The sequence below is a fragment of the Notothenia rossii genome (assembly GCF_949606895.1).
Source record: "Notothenia rossii genome assembly, chromosome: 12".
NCBI classification, from domain to species: domain Eukaryota; kingdom Metazoa; phylum Chordata; class Actinopteri; order Perciformes; family Nototheniidae; genus Notothenia; species Notothenia rossii.
The window spans coordinates 12745076-12759382 of NC_136911.1; the positions used below are offsets into that span (position 1 = coordinate 12745076).

Below are 14307 nucleotides of genomic sequence, written 5' to 3' on the forward strand. Positions count from 1 at the left end.
GTGCACTTTTTTTTCAGATTCTGTTAATTTGTTGTGTTTTTATGCACTTTTTGACATACCTTTGTTAGATGAACATTGAATAAAAATGGCATGTTTTTCATCGCAGTAATATGTGTTGGTTTAAAATGTGTCACTACCCGCTTTTTACAGGCCACTAAATGTCTGGCCCAGCTGAATTTTGTAGTTATAAAATCTGGCCCAACTGAATGTGTAATTGAATAGCCCTGCACTAGTCTCTTCTCAATAACCCAATACACACAATGATCAATCTTTAATTCCAAATAGAACATGATATTCAGTCTTAGTGTGTGTGTGTGCATCGAATATTTTTCAAGGCAAAGATACATTAAACCCACTGCAGCCTTGCATTTCGCCAGGAGAGGTCGATGTAACTGAAGCTTCGAGAAATTAACCTATTTCCGACACAATTGTCCAAGTGGTTCGATGCTTAATTCAAAGCTTCATTTTGCCTTTGTCACTACCCGATCTGCAGCTCTGCCCGATCTGCAGTGCGCATGTGCGAGGTGGTCCGCCATATTGGACAACTCCGGACGGCAACCCAAGAAGGACACTTGACACAGTGGCCGTTTCTCAATCGCGAGGAAACTGGCTTCCAAGCCAATATTTGAAGGATACTATGTCATCAAGTGCCGCCGAAGGACAGTTACAATCTCCAGCATACTTGGAATTCCACAGAGGCCGCGTCCTTGGTTTGGGGGTAATTTCGAGGCTGCACATGGGTAGACTTCGCGTCCTTCAAATCCCCACAATGCTTTGCGCACGGACCAACTTCCCCAAATCTGTGGCGGAAAATGTAAGGCGGGGCCTCTCATATGACACACACCTGCACACTTGCTAGCCTGTTCCACTCTTCGTTTTCCGAATGCCAGGAAGGATTCTTGCCTAGCTTCTGGAGGAAGTGACTCGGAAGACATGTGCTACCAAGCAAGCATCCTAGCGATTGAGAAACGGCCAGTGGCTTTTGGCAAAGCTGAAAAATAAAGAGAGAGAGGGATTAGTTATTGTTATAACAACGTGACTTCACTATTATTTAACAACTCTTTTTATTGGGTTCTTTTATTTGGGGTTAAGTACATTGTCACAATAAGTGAGAAATGCATTTAACTTCTGTTAGAGGGCATATGCCATACATTTTTGCATACATTCACAGTAAATATTTATTCAGTATGATAGCTGAGAAGTTAAATCCATGTCTCATTTATTCTGACAATGTACTTAACTCCAAATAAAAGAACCCAATAAAAAGAGTTGTTAAATAATAGTGAAGTCACGTTGTAATAACAATAACTCATCTCTCTCGAGTTTTCTTTTTGGGCTTTGACAAAAGCCACTGTGTCAAGTATCCTACTTGAGTTGCCGTCCGCAGTTGTCCAATATGGCGGACCATCTCGCACATGCGCACTGCAGATCGGACAGAGCTGCAGATCGGGTAGTGACAGCCATCACTAGTGTTGGGCGCGCTCTCTTCTGACCATATTTGGAAGTACAGCTTCCTACAGCTTCCTACAGGTTCAACCTCCACCGACTGGCTGCGGCTGCAGCTGGACCCTTCTCCAATAGCTGAAATGCACACGGAGGAGTCGAGGAGGGGTGCGGGAGGAGACGAAAGGGAGGATACACGAGAGCAGACTACGCGGAAGTGTTTTCACTACTCGCGCATAAAAGCCACGCCCCCACCTTCACAGCTGGTCGATTTCAACCTATGATTTCAACAGAGGAAAACCGACAACTGGAAGATGAGTAGAAAAGCGTCACATAAATGTATAAGTGCTCACAGCTTCGTGGGAATTATTATGTGCAATTCATTTCTTAAGGTTATAGTAACTATTTAAGTCATGTTTAATGATCTTGAACGTCACTAAAACATAGCTATTAAGAAAGCGCATAAATGGCGAGATCTTGATAAATAACAATTATTTGTATTGTTTTTTGTTAAGATATTCAGTTCAATTATTTAAAATTCACAGTCCTGAATGTGGGTTTGTGGGGATCTACAGGACACACATTTTCAGAGTAAAGGCTTTCACATTACTATAATTATATTTTTATTTAAATGTAGGCTACATTTAAAACCAAAACGGAACACAAAAGCAGGACCAACCATCATACATTGACTTACTTGACTAACAAGAGAAAGATTCATTTATTTAAATAAATATTTAACAACAAATGGGCCGGTTCTAAGGGGTTATTCACTTAAGCCCAATGAGAGGGGATACAGCTGTGAACATGTCATCATTAACAGACGTCGTTTAAAAGTGACGTTTGAGTGAACGAGGACATCCCAATTAATACCTGAGGACTCCCCTGTCCTCGCGTCTCCTCCTTGTGCCTTTCTCACTTCGGTTAAATGGATTCCTTGCATCCCTCACTTGTGTTGTTTCCCTGTGACTAGTCCCTCCCATCAGGGAAGCATGGAGGGACGCAAGGGCCCTTTCTCATTTCGTCAAATCCCCCTCCTCGACTCCACGACTCCTCTGTCCTCCGGTAGTGACCCGGAAATGAATTTCAGCGCGCCATGTTGAAGGACATCTCAATTCTCTAAATGCACTTCGAGGACAGAGGATCGAGGGTCGAGGAGGCTCTCTGGAGGAGCTATAACCGAGGATACACCGATGGGTCCTCCACGGTCCTTCGCGGCTCCTTCGCGGATGCATTTCCGGGAACGTTGGGTATAAAATAGGCGTGACACACCGCTGGAATCATTTCAAAACCATGGCGGGAGCAATGCACAAATGTAAGTGTTGACAATGATACGTTGCATTAGTTATTTAAGAAGTGAAATGCGCGATCCAACTCCGCCTGTCTGTATGCAGTTAGAGCCCTCTAACCGCATTCCTTATTGACATTTCACCTGATATTCTTTATGTTTTTATCCACATTTTAACTACACCCAATCCTGCTACAGCATGCCATGATGTTTAAAAGTGCAAACGTTAATTTTTTTGTAAGAGTGTTAAATCAACCTGAACTTTGTTTAGCATTCAGCACCATCATTTGGTTTGGGTTATGTTGTACACTAGAATCAATCGCTCATTACAGTCTGTAAATCTTCCAACAGTTTTAAGCTACACCCTTTACTTTGTCTTTTCACAGGGACAGAGCAAGACACTCTGACCCTCATCAAAGTGAGGGTCGAGAACGATAACCTTTTTACTGGCCGAAGGCACACTGCCAAGAAAGCCTGGGAGTGAGTGACATTTTCCTGGATTGGGAACATAATAGATCCGTATTTTACGGCCATGCATGAGGCCATCGTTGGGAGGCCATCCATCGACCCTCCCACCCTGATGGACTCGGCCACTGCTGCTGTGGCTTCTGGCAGTGGCTCAACATCCACTGAGGCCGTCCAGAGCCAGGCGACAGTGGAGGATGAGGAGGCCACAGAGTCTGGCTCGGACAGCCAGGAGTGTGTTGAGCCATCCACCTCTGCCGGTCCCCCTCCCCGAAAAAAAAGAAAAAGCGCTTTGCTACAGTTCCTGGAGGCAGAGGCGGACAAGGAGGAGGCCCACTTCAACCGCCAGCAGGCAGCCTCGGAGGAAGCCTCCGCCAAATTCCTCAAGCTCTTCGAGGAACTTGTTAGGAAGGAATAGTGTCTTTTTTTCTTCTTCTTTTTTCTGTACTTTGGATGTGTTAATTAATTATTTATTTATATATTTATATACAACATTTAGTAAACATATTTAAGTTTGACCTTAACTGGTGGTGTGTTCATATTTCTGTTATTCAGCCAGTGTTCGTGGGTCTGGTGGCCCCGAACACCCTGTATGTAATATAAATGTTTATCCAGGTGAAATCCCATTGAGATCATTAATCTCTTTTTCAAGGGAGTCATGCAGAGCCAAGGCCCTTGAGTGAGTTAGAGAAAAATAAATTATCAATTTTCTTTAGAAAAATAATAAACGGGTCCCACAGACCCGAACACCATACAAGGGTTACATCAAGCATGAAGCCTTCTTTACAAATAGACATACAAAAACACACATGTTTACTGAAGATACAAGGAGATATTTATTTTATACAAAGCTGAATATACATTTTATGATTATGACCTGACTGAAAAGCCAACGTTTTTAAAGTATTTTTGCAACCCAAGGCATAACTGTCTATAGTCATACAGAAAGTCATGGCCACTGATTTCCGCTTTTTAAATCTCCACCTCAAATAATTCTGCGCATAAACCAACCGTGTGTAAAGTATCCAAATGAAATATCAGGGATGTTTTATTATAAATAATATATACATTGCAATGATATACATGGGCAATGATGGAGACACTTGGAGGGGAGTGATTGGGAGGAACGGCCCCCCTGATCTGAACCGGAGTGGTGGTTTGTTACTGGACTTCTGTGCTAGTCATGGATTGGCCATAACAAACACCATGTTCGAACATAAGGATGCTCATAAGTGTACGTGGTACCAGAGCACCCTAGGCAGAAGGTCCATGATCGATTTTGTTATCGTATCATCGGACCTGAGGCCGTATGTTTTGGACACTCGGGTAAAGAGAGGGGCGGAGTTGTCAACTGATCACCATCTGGTGGTGAGTTGGGTCGAGTGGCGGGGGAAGCCTCTGGATAGACCTGGTAAGCCCAAACGTGTAGTTCGGGTGAACTGGGAACGTCTGGAGGAGGCCCAAGTTCAGGAGGCCTTCAACTCACACCTCCGGCGGAGCTTTTCGGGCATTCCTGTGGAGGTTGGGGACATTGAACCAGAGTGGTCGGTGTTCAAAGCCTCTATTGCCGAAGCCGCGGCGGGGAGCTGTGGTCTCAAGGTCCTAGGTGCCTCAAGGGGCGGTAACCCTCGAACCTCCTGGTGGACACCGGTGGTCAGGGAAGCCGTCCGACTGAAGAAGGAGGCCTTCAGGGATTTGTTATCCCGGGGGACTCCCGAGGCAGTTGCAAGGTACCGACAGGCCCGAAGGGCAGCAGCCTCAGCCGTGGCCGAGGCAAAGCAGCGGGTGTGGGAGAAGTTCGGAGAGGACATGGAAAAAGACTTTCGGGCGGCACCAAAGTTGTTCTGGAAAACTGTCCGACACCTCAGGAGGGGGAAGCAGGGAACCATCCAAGCTGTGTACAGTAAGGATGGGACGTTGTTGACCTCAACTGATGGAGTGTTAGGGCGTTGGAAGGAGCACTTTGAGGAACTCCTGAACCCGACAACTCCGCCCTCTATGTTAGAGGCAGAGCTGGAGTATGAAGGGGGATCGACACCAATCTCCCGGGGGGAGGTCACTGAGGTCGTCAAACAACTTCACAGTGGCAAAGCCCCGGGGGTGGATGAGATCCGCCCAGAAATGCTGAAGGCTCTGGGTGTTGAGGGACTGTCATGGTTGACACGTCTCATCAACGTTGCGTGGAAGTCGGAAACAGTACCGAAGGAGTGGCAGACCGGAGTGGTGGTTCCCCTTTTCAAAAAGGGGGATCAGAGGGTGTGTGCCAATTACCGAGGCATCACACTACTCAGCCTCCCCGGGAAAGTTTACTCTAAGGTACTCGAAAGGAGGGTCAGGCCGATTGTCGAACCTCAGATTGAGGAGGAACAATGCGGATTCCGTCCTGGTCGTGGAACGACGGATCAGCTTTTTACTCTCGCAAGGATCCTGGAGGGTGCCTGGGAGTACGCTTATCCAGTCTACATGTGTTTTGTAGACTTGGAGAAGGCATATGACCGGGTTCCCAGGGAGTCACTGTGGGAGGTGCTGCGGGAGTATGGGGTGAGGGGGTCTCTACTCAGGGCCATCCAATCTCTATACTCCCAAAGCGAGAGCTGTGTCCGGGTCCTCGGCAGTAAGTCGGACCCATTTCAGGTGAGGGTTGGCCTCCGCCAGGGCTGCGCTTTGTCACCAATCCTGTTTGTAATATACATGGATCGGATTTCGAGGCGTAGTCGGGGGGGAGGGGGTCTGCAGTTCGGTGGACTAAGGATTGCACCACTGCTTTTTGCAGATGATGTGGTTCTGATGGCTTCATCGGTCTGCGACCTTCAGCACTCACTGGATCGGTTCGCAACCGAGTGTGAAGCGGCTGGGATGAGGATCAGCACCTCCAAATCTGAGGCCATGGTTCTCAGCAGGAAACCGATGGACTGTCCACTCCAAGTAGGGAATGAGTCCTTACCCCAAGTGAAGGAGTTCAAGTATCTCGGGGTCTTGTTCTCGAGTGAGGGAACAATGGAGCGTGAGATGGGTCGGAGAATCGGAGCAGCGGGAGCGGTACTGCAGTCTCTTTACCGCACCGTTGTGACGAAAAGGGAGCTGAGCCAGAAGGCAAAGCTCTCTGTCTACCGGGCCATTTTCGTTCCTACCCTCACCTATGGTCATGAAGGATGGGTCATGACCGAAAGAACGAGATCGCGGGTACAAGCGGCCGAGATGGGTTTTCTCCGCAGGGTGGCTGGTGTCTCCCTTAGGAATAAGGTGAGAAGTTCGGTCATCCGGGAGGGACTCGGAGTTGAACCGCTCCTCCTTCGCGTCGAAAGGAGCCAGTTGAGGTGGTTCGGGCACCTAGTTAGGATGCCACCTGGGCGCCTCCCTAGGGAGGTGTTCCAGGCACGTCCAGCTGGGAAGAGACCAAGGGGTAGACCTAGAACCAGATGGAGGGATTATATCTCTTCTCTGGCCTGGGAGCGCCTTGGGATCCCCCAGTCAGAGCTGGTTGATGTGGCCAGGGAAAAGAAAGTTTGGGGCTCTCTGCTGGAACTGCTACCTCCGCGACCCGACCACGGATAAGCGGGAGAAGATGGATGGATGGATGGATATATACATTAACATTGAGGCAAGTTACTGCATGTAGCTCAAACCCTACATAAGTAAAATTGCTAACACATGTCTCTTCCTTCTTTTCAAGTTCAGTCAAAGCATAACAATATTTTATCACTGAAAATGACTCAATTTCAACACTAAACGTAACACTTTCAAGAGATTGTGTGATGGCCTATTTCACATACAATTTGTAATAAAGATATGGGTCTGTAAAATCCTTTGCTCTAAATAAACTTGAGCAAGGTGAAATTGGAAATAAGGCATATAAATGGACGAACAAAAGAACTGAGTAATGCATCTGGCCAGTAAATGCATTTTTCATCGGTGAAGAAAACAAACGGGTAACAAAAAAACTGGCCATAAATAAAAATCCTCTCAACAATAATCGTGGTCGTCCAGCTGGACCGGGTTGTGGTCAAGAGCCGAGATTTGGTCTGCCAGTCTGTCTCTCCGGCCCTGTCCACCTCGCTCCCCCCTCACAGGACGAGGTCGAGACCTCTCTACCCCCTCCTCCTCCTCCTCCTCCTCCTCCTCCAACAGTTCAGTCATGTCTGCAGTAATGCTGAGATTGTGCAGTCCACAGCAGGCAGTTAACGCAGCAGGGAGAAAGGTGTGGTTCACCTCCAAGGCCTTCGACAGGAGATACCTCCATCGCCCCTTCAGTATCCCAAAAGCGCACTCAATGATGCTGCGCGCTTTGGCATGGCAGCCGTTGAAGCGGCTCTGTACCCTCCCCTGTAGTGGCTCCCGATACGGGGTTACGACCGTTATGGGGTGTACAATGCATGGATAGCCACCATCTCCCACAATAAAGTACCCTGGTGGAGGGTACAGAGCCTCTTTGTATAAGGTAGGCCTACACAGCAAATTCAAAAGTGTTAAATTTCCAGTGTTGGTGTTAAATGTTAAAAATACAGTGTTAATTCAACACTTGCTTAGTTGATTCAACTATGTGAGAGTTAATTCCTCAAAAGAGTTGGTGTTAATCCAGGGAGTTAAATCCAAACAACACTGTTAAGTGTTCATTTTAAAATCAACACTTAAACAGTGTTACTCCCAGAATTCCAACGGACCTGTGACGTGTTTGTCTAAAGAGCGGGACGACTCGGAGTCAGACTCGAGGCTCGAGCGGGGTCGGCAGAGGACGACTTTCTTTTCACGTCCAGACTCCACGGAGTATCTTTCTGTAAGTAAATGAAAGGCGTCATGCCCATTTAATAATACTTTTTTAAGCAGTAGTATTTTAATGTTATATGTGTCGAACGTCCTGTCTAACGTTATAGCTCTAACAAGGTAGGCTAAGTCCCATGTTAAGGTTAGCATGGCAGCTGTTTTATATTTTTTCAAAGGTGCATTAATGTTCCTTTTGCACATCAGTGTTGATGAATGTACACAATTTGCTTAGCGTAAGTATAGGCTACACGTTCGGATAACACGGTATATAACTACACATTTCTTGTGAGAGGAAAAAGCTAAGTTAGCTAAAATGACGTAGCGTTAGCACGCGCACGAGGCTAACTGATTTCTGTCGGGAAAAATCTGTCGTTCCGTGCGCGTACGGTAATTAATTAGCTATGGTCTCGTCTCGATGAAAATGCCAGGCGATAGAGTAACTTAGAGAGCCGGGGCTGGGCCTGGGGGTTGAGCTCCTGCCTGCCCAAAGACTGCTGCTAATGCTAAAAGTCAGACTAGCTTTGTGAGTCGGGCAAGTTAAGTTAGCATGTTGCTGCTGTAGGTTAGGCTTCCTGGAGAAACAGACACACCAGACCATAACTCGTGAGTAATGCTTAAAAAAATCAAAACAGATACTCGGTCGAATTCAAGGCAAGGTAAAATCTTCATGTCTCTCCACATCCATGGTGAACATACTGAAAATGATGACGTAGTGCGTGTGTCTTTTCTTCTTCTTTTTTCTGTAGTACATCATGTTGGTGAAGGTGAGATTTGGAGAAACGCAGAAGTATGTCAAAGTGGCTGAGACTGAAGATGGCTATGATGACTTCAACACATTTCTTCAGAAAGGTTGGCATCATTTTTAATAGAGCAGAGAAATTGACTAATTGTTATAATATCTACTGAAATGATGTGATGTGTAAATGTCTCATATTATGGAGTTGTGTTTATGATAGCTAATGGTAATGCCCTGTGTGCCCTTGACCTAAAATGTTAGGAAAAACAAGTATAGCAAATTTCTGTTTATTATAATTTTTCCATGGCTCTGAATTTTTTTTTTTTTATCAGTCATTCAAAAGCTAGATCTTCCACTTGAGAGTGAGCTGCACTTGACAGATGAAACAGGGACAGAAATCGATGCAGATGTGTTTGAGGAGCTTTTGCAAGCAGGGAACCTTACTGTTAGGGTGGCAACTGACAAGTCAACAGGTGAGACTCAGACTTGTGAGGCCAGGAGTGGATCGTCAATATTAAAGAGTTTTGTGGAGAACTAATTATTTTTTCCTTTTGTGTTTACATTTTTAAAACTGTTTACAGTTGTGCTTCATGATGATCTTTCATACACTTCGTTGGAGTCACCGATATCAGACAACTCCTCTCTGTCAGTGTCAGAAGACTTCCTGGCAGTATCCTCTGATTCATCAGATGCAACAGTGATTGTTCAGACAAATGGAGGGAGGAGAACCCATGCTGAACGGGAATCGGCAAAAGAGGTTTTAGTTATCAAATATCACACACAAATATATTGTGCAGTTGAACTGTGTTAAACTGTTTTGTTGTTGGATGTAATGATTATTAGAGCTGCAACTAACGATTATTTTCATCTTCGATTAATCTGTCCATATTTAAACAATTCATAGATTAGTGACATTTTTTTTCTTAAAACACTACTCAAACTGATTATTCGATTATCAAAATAGTTGATGATTAATTTAATAATTGATAATTGTTAGATTAATTGTTGCAGCTCTAATGATGGTGATTGCTAATTTGCTTTATCTTTTAGATGGTGAGAGATGCTCTAAAGGCTAAACCGGGTGGACAGATTATTTTGGATGAATATGATAAAATGAAGACATTGATGGATAGCACAAGGAGACAGTTGGTGAACCTTCTTGTGGCTGACATGGTTGAAATTCATGGGTAAGACTTCATTGTTCATTTTTATACTTCACTCAATGCAATTTTTTTTTAACAGAACACTTATTTTAGGACATTGCGTAATGCATATTAGTAAAGCAACTTATTATTTATTTTCTCCTATGAAAGAGATAAATACTAAATGGCTAAAACATGATACAAAAACTAAGTGTTTGAGAGAGACTAAAACTCAGTGAAGCTACAACAGTAAAACTTGTAAGCACTGAAGGAATTGTAGTAATGTCATGTTGATCTTTCAGGAGGAGCCCGCCTGTGTCTGTGCGAAGTAAATATGCTTTGGGCATCATCTCTCTATTTCCCAGCCTCAGAGATCCATACTCAGACAATGGATATGTAAGTTTATAAATTAATAGCTTGTATAGCAATTTATGGAGTAGTAATATGGTCTGAACTTACTCTACAATTTAATCTTTTTAATATTACAGGAACACTTCTATGACCCACAGAGTGGATCCGGGTACTTGGCCTGGAGGATAAAGACTGTTCAGCGCAACACTGCAGCTCAGTCCCGGAGATCTTCCACCAGCACACCCTACCAGGATAGTCCAAAGAGAAAGAGGGAGGTTCTCAGCACAGATAAGCAGCTGCTTGGTGAGCAGTGTCATGAAGCAATATCCTTTTTGAAACATTCAACTGATGAATCGGCAATCAAAGAGAAGATGAGGGCTACTTCTCAGTACCGCCAAACACTGGTTCAAGATCAGCAGTGCTCTTCAACAGTTTTGGATGTCTTCCCACGATTCCTCGACATCACTGGCTTGGTAAGAAAGACAACTTCTTTATATTTAGTGAATTGTCACTCAATGTATAAACTTTTAAGTTGCATAAGTATAAAAATGTGTGTTCTTTTGTAGATTGACCAAGATTTCACCATGATGTTTGGAGAGGAAGTGTCGGGCAGATTTTTGGCAAAATGGCCTACTTTTTTCAAACCTAGGATCCTGACAGACTGCAAACAACTGACTTCTAATGAACACATTGAAGACCTCTTGTCTGCGCAGCACGACTCAGGTGGGTCTGGTTAGTTTCTTCTCTTTAAAATTATATGATGTGAATGTGTCAGACATTTTCTCCTGTTTTTCCCCTAGGCTGGGACAGTGACTTATCAAGCATTCTACTGTTGGTTCACTTGCTGCCGCCCACGTCCAAAGGCCACAAAAAGAGTCCAAAAATCAGCGCATGTCAAGCTGAAGACCATGTTGTTCGATATTTGCAGGTATGCAAATAGTAATGTACTTATGTAGGGCTGTTCGACTAATCTTGTGATTGTTTTTAGGTTAACAATTATTAATTTACAAAAACACTGTGGTACGCCATCTCCATTTTGGAAAGGCTGCAGATAACACGATTAACGAATCAACCTTTCCTTTAACAGATAACAATAACTTTGACCAATTAATTAATAAAAAATAAAAAAACTCCTATTGTCATCAACTCGTGGAGACATGTGGACATAATTATGCAAACTTTCACTTGTGCCTTCAGTCATATTTCAGTTTATTTCATGATTTTCTCATAATTCTTGTTTACATTTTGTTAAAGAATGGAGCCAGTGTCCAAACCTTCCTTTCTGGTGTGGCCCCGGGTCAGCCCTTCCTCCTGTGTGTGGGTCAAAAGAAGAACAGCATCCAAAGATATACATCATCATTGACCACAAGGCCATCCCTTGCAAGGCACAGACATCCTTGGCAGCTTTCGACGAGCTCTTCAAAGCACACTTCATCTTCAGTGTCAACTACCACGAATCCCTCTTCAACTTCTATACATTCATCCAAACCACAGTTTTTAACATTGATGTGGGAAGTGCCAAGGAAAGTCCCAGAGTCAAGGAGCTCAGAGCGAGATTTTTGCACAACGCTTGAGGTGATACATATCCCTGGATGCAAATATGTTTCTTTGTTATGTCTGTAAGGCACACCACAAAAGTTCTGCATTGCTTTGTCAGCATTTAAGACTCCAGCACGGTCTATATCCTGGAAAGACATTACGTTTAAAATGTGGACAGCCGGGATGTTGTTTATCGTTTTGCACCTATTCAGGTTTCAAGAAGCATCTTGTTCATTTACATAGAGATGTTGCTTTGACTAATACTGATGACAATGTGGACACTCAGAATGAAGTTAGTGAGCCCTCAACTTCACAGGCAGTTACAGACTCTCCAACAACTACCGAGCTCTCTGTTGACAATAATCTTGTGTTAAACATGTGTGCTTCTGTTGTAGCACAGTTGCAAGCATCTGGTGTTGCTGAGAGCACAGTCCAAGCAATGGTGGGGTCCATGGAGGATCTTGTAAATGACATTCATACGCAAGCAAGAGAGGCAGTTCTCAGCTGTACTCCAGAAATTCAAGGCACAGATTTTGAAAAGAAGGTGGAAAAGTGTTTTGATCAACTAGAAAATCCGTTCTCAACTTTGAACACAAGAGTGAAACGACAGAAGTTCTTTGAGGAAAAGTGGGAAATTGTTGAACCTGTTGAATATGTTCTTGGAGTGCGGTTTGATGTTCGCAGGGATCACACAACAGGAACTTACAGTCAGGTCCCTGTAACTGATAAATTTGTGTATACACCCATCCTGGGAACTCTTAAGTATATGTTCAAGAACACTGAATTGTGTGAAAGTTTCTTGCAAGCCAAGCATCAAGAAGAAGGAGTTTATAAAGACATATGTGATGGTTCATACTTCAAGAATAGCGTTTTGTTTTCCCAGAACAAACATGCTCTACAAATTCAACTCTATTTTGATGAGTTTGAGACAGCAAATCCCTTAGGTTCAAAGAAAGGGATTCACAAACTTGGTTGCATTTACTTTATATTGAGGAACCTGGCCCAAAATATAATTCTGTGTTGATGAATATACATGTTGTTGCACTCTTTCACTCACAAGACCTGAAGACTTATGGATTTGATGACATCTTAAAGCCTCTTGTTGATGATCTTAAAATACTTGAAACACAAGGAATTGAGGTGCCTTTCTCAGACTCACCTTTGCTTGGTTCTGTTATACAAGTAACAGGTGACAACCTAGGCTTACATGGACTGTTCGGTTTTGTCGAGTCCTTCAGCGCTAACTATTACTGTAGATTTTGTTTGACAAGTAAGGCTGAGGCACAGTCTATGTTTACTGAAGATGACCCTGGCATGATTTTTCGTACAAAAGAAATGCATGCAGAACATTGTGCAGCTCTACAGGAAAATCCTATGTTGAGTTCAACATTTGGTGTCAAAAAGACATGCTTGCTCAATACATTGCATTTTTTCCACACCTCTGACAACTATGCAGTTGACATAATGCACGACTTACTTGAAGGTGTTGTACAGTACGAACTCAAATTAATCTTTCAATACCTTGTCAACCATAAGTATCTGTCTTTGGAATCATTGTCACAGAGGATCCAAAGTTTCAACTATGGTTATATTGAGAGAAAAAATAGGCCAAGCGGGTTGAAAATGGATGATGTTAGCAAGGACCTTGGTCTAAATGCAATACAGTCGTGGTGTCTTGTGAGAAATGCTCCTCTTATTTTTGGTGATGTATTGGAAAGAAATAACTGTTACTGGAATCTGCTCCTCCTCTTGATTCAGATTGTGAATATTGTTTTTTCACCTATTGTAACTAACGGTATGACATACTTTTTGAAGCACTTGATTAAGGACCACCACAAGCTATTTAAATCTTTGTTTTCAGAGAAAAGATTGATTCCAAAGCATCATTTTATGCTACATTATCCGCGTTGCATTAGAAAAATAGGTCCACTCCTTCATGTATGGTGTATGCGGTTTGAAGCGAAACATAATTTTTTTAAAAGATCAGTGAAAAATTTCAAAAATATCACAAAAGCATTGATGAAACAACACCAGAGACAGCTAGCTTACCACTGGGAGAATTTTGATTTTCAGAGATTTGAGTTTGGTCCAGTGAAAAAAGAAACTATTGATAGCTTGGAAGGAGGAGATGTTTTAAGTTCTGTATTTAATGTAAATGCATACTGTGAAGTGTCAACCACTAATTGGGTGAAGAACTATGGAACAGAATATCAGATTGGTATGTTTGTTTGCACTGGAACAAATATGGAAGATCCTGTTTTCAGAAAGATCACAAACATTCTTGTACATAATGAGCAAGCATTTATTTTGACATGCAGAGTGGACACTCTTTATTTTGATGATCATTTCAATGCATACTGTATCAGTGAGAGCGCAGATTCATTTTCTGTTTTTCCAGTTAAGGAGTTGATTTATTACAGACCCTATGACAAACAGTTTTCTAATAAGATGTGTGAAAAATATTATATTGTGCCACATTGTCATATCGTGTGACCTGTGTTGGTCATTGTTGGTTATTGCAAAGCCAGTGCTGTTTTTTTTGTGGTGAGCTTGTTTGAAATAAATACAGATTCAAACTGCAA

At 43.2% G+C, this 14307-nt stretch overlaps 1 protein-coding gene across 4 annotated transcripts; it reads left to right on the plus strand.

Moving 5' to 3' along the window:
• The first annotated feature begins 7662 nt into the window (after positions 1-7662).
• On the plus strand, positions 7663-14307 carry LOC307026260 (uncharacterized protein). 4 transcript variants are annotated; one of them, XM_079661523.1, is made up of 10 exons: positions 7666-7970; positions 8704-8806; positions 9037-9166; positions 9275-9450; positions 9744-9880; positions 10138-10231; positions 10324-10659; positions 10753-10909; positions 10987-11114; positions 11441-14307. In XM_079661523.1, the coding sequence occupies exons 2-10, from the start codon at positions 8747-8749 to the stop codon at positions 11807-11809; spliced, it is 1587 nt and encodes a 528-aa protein (XP_079517649.1). In that variant the 5' UTR covers positions 7666-7970; positions 8704-8746; the 3' UTR covers positions 11810-14307. The 4 variants fall into 4 exon arrangements, with proteins under 4 accessions (XP_079517650.1, XP_079517649.1, XP_079517648.1 ...); XM_079661522.1 differs by having other exon boundaries at positions 7672-7970; positions 9026-9166; XM_079661524.1 differs by lacking the exon at positions 9037-9166 and having other exon boundaries at positions 7663-7970.

Bases quoted from the DNA above. Each gene is read 5' to 3' on its own strand.
- LOC307026260 (XM_079661522.1), top strand. From the start codon at position 8,710: ATGTTGGTGAAGGTGAGATTTGGAGAAACGCAGAAGTATGTCAAAGTG. The intron at 9,451-9,743 runs GTTTTAGTTATC...TTTATCTTTTAG, and splicing joins AACGGGAATCGGCAAAAGAG to ATGGTGAGAGATGCTCTAAA. The intron at 11,115-11,440 runs GTATGCAAATAG...ATTTTGTTAAAG, and splicing joins ATGTTGTTCGATATTTGCAG to AATGGAGCCAGTGTCCAAAC.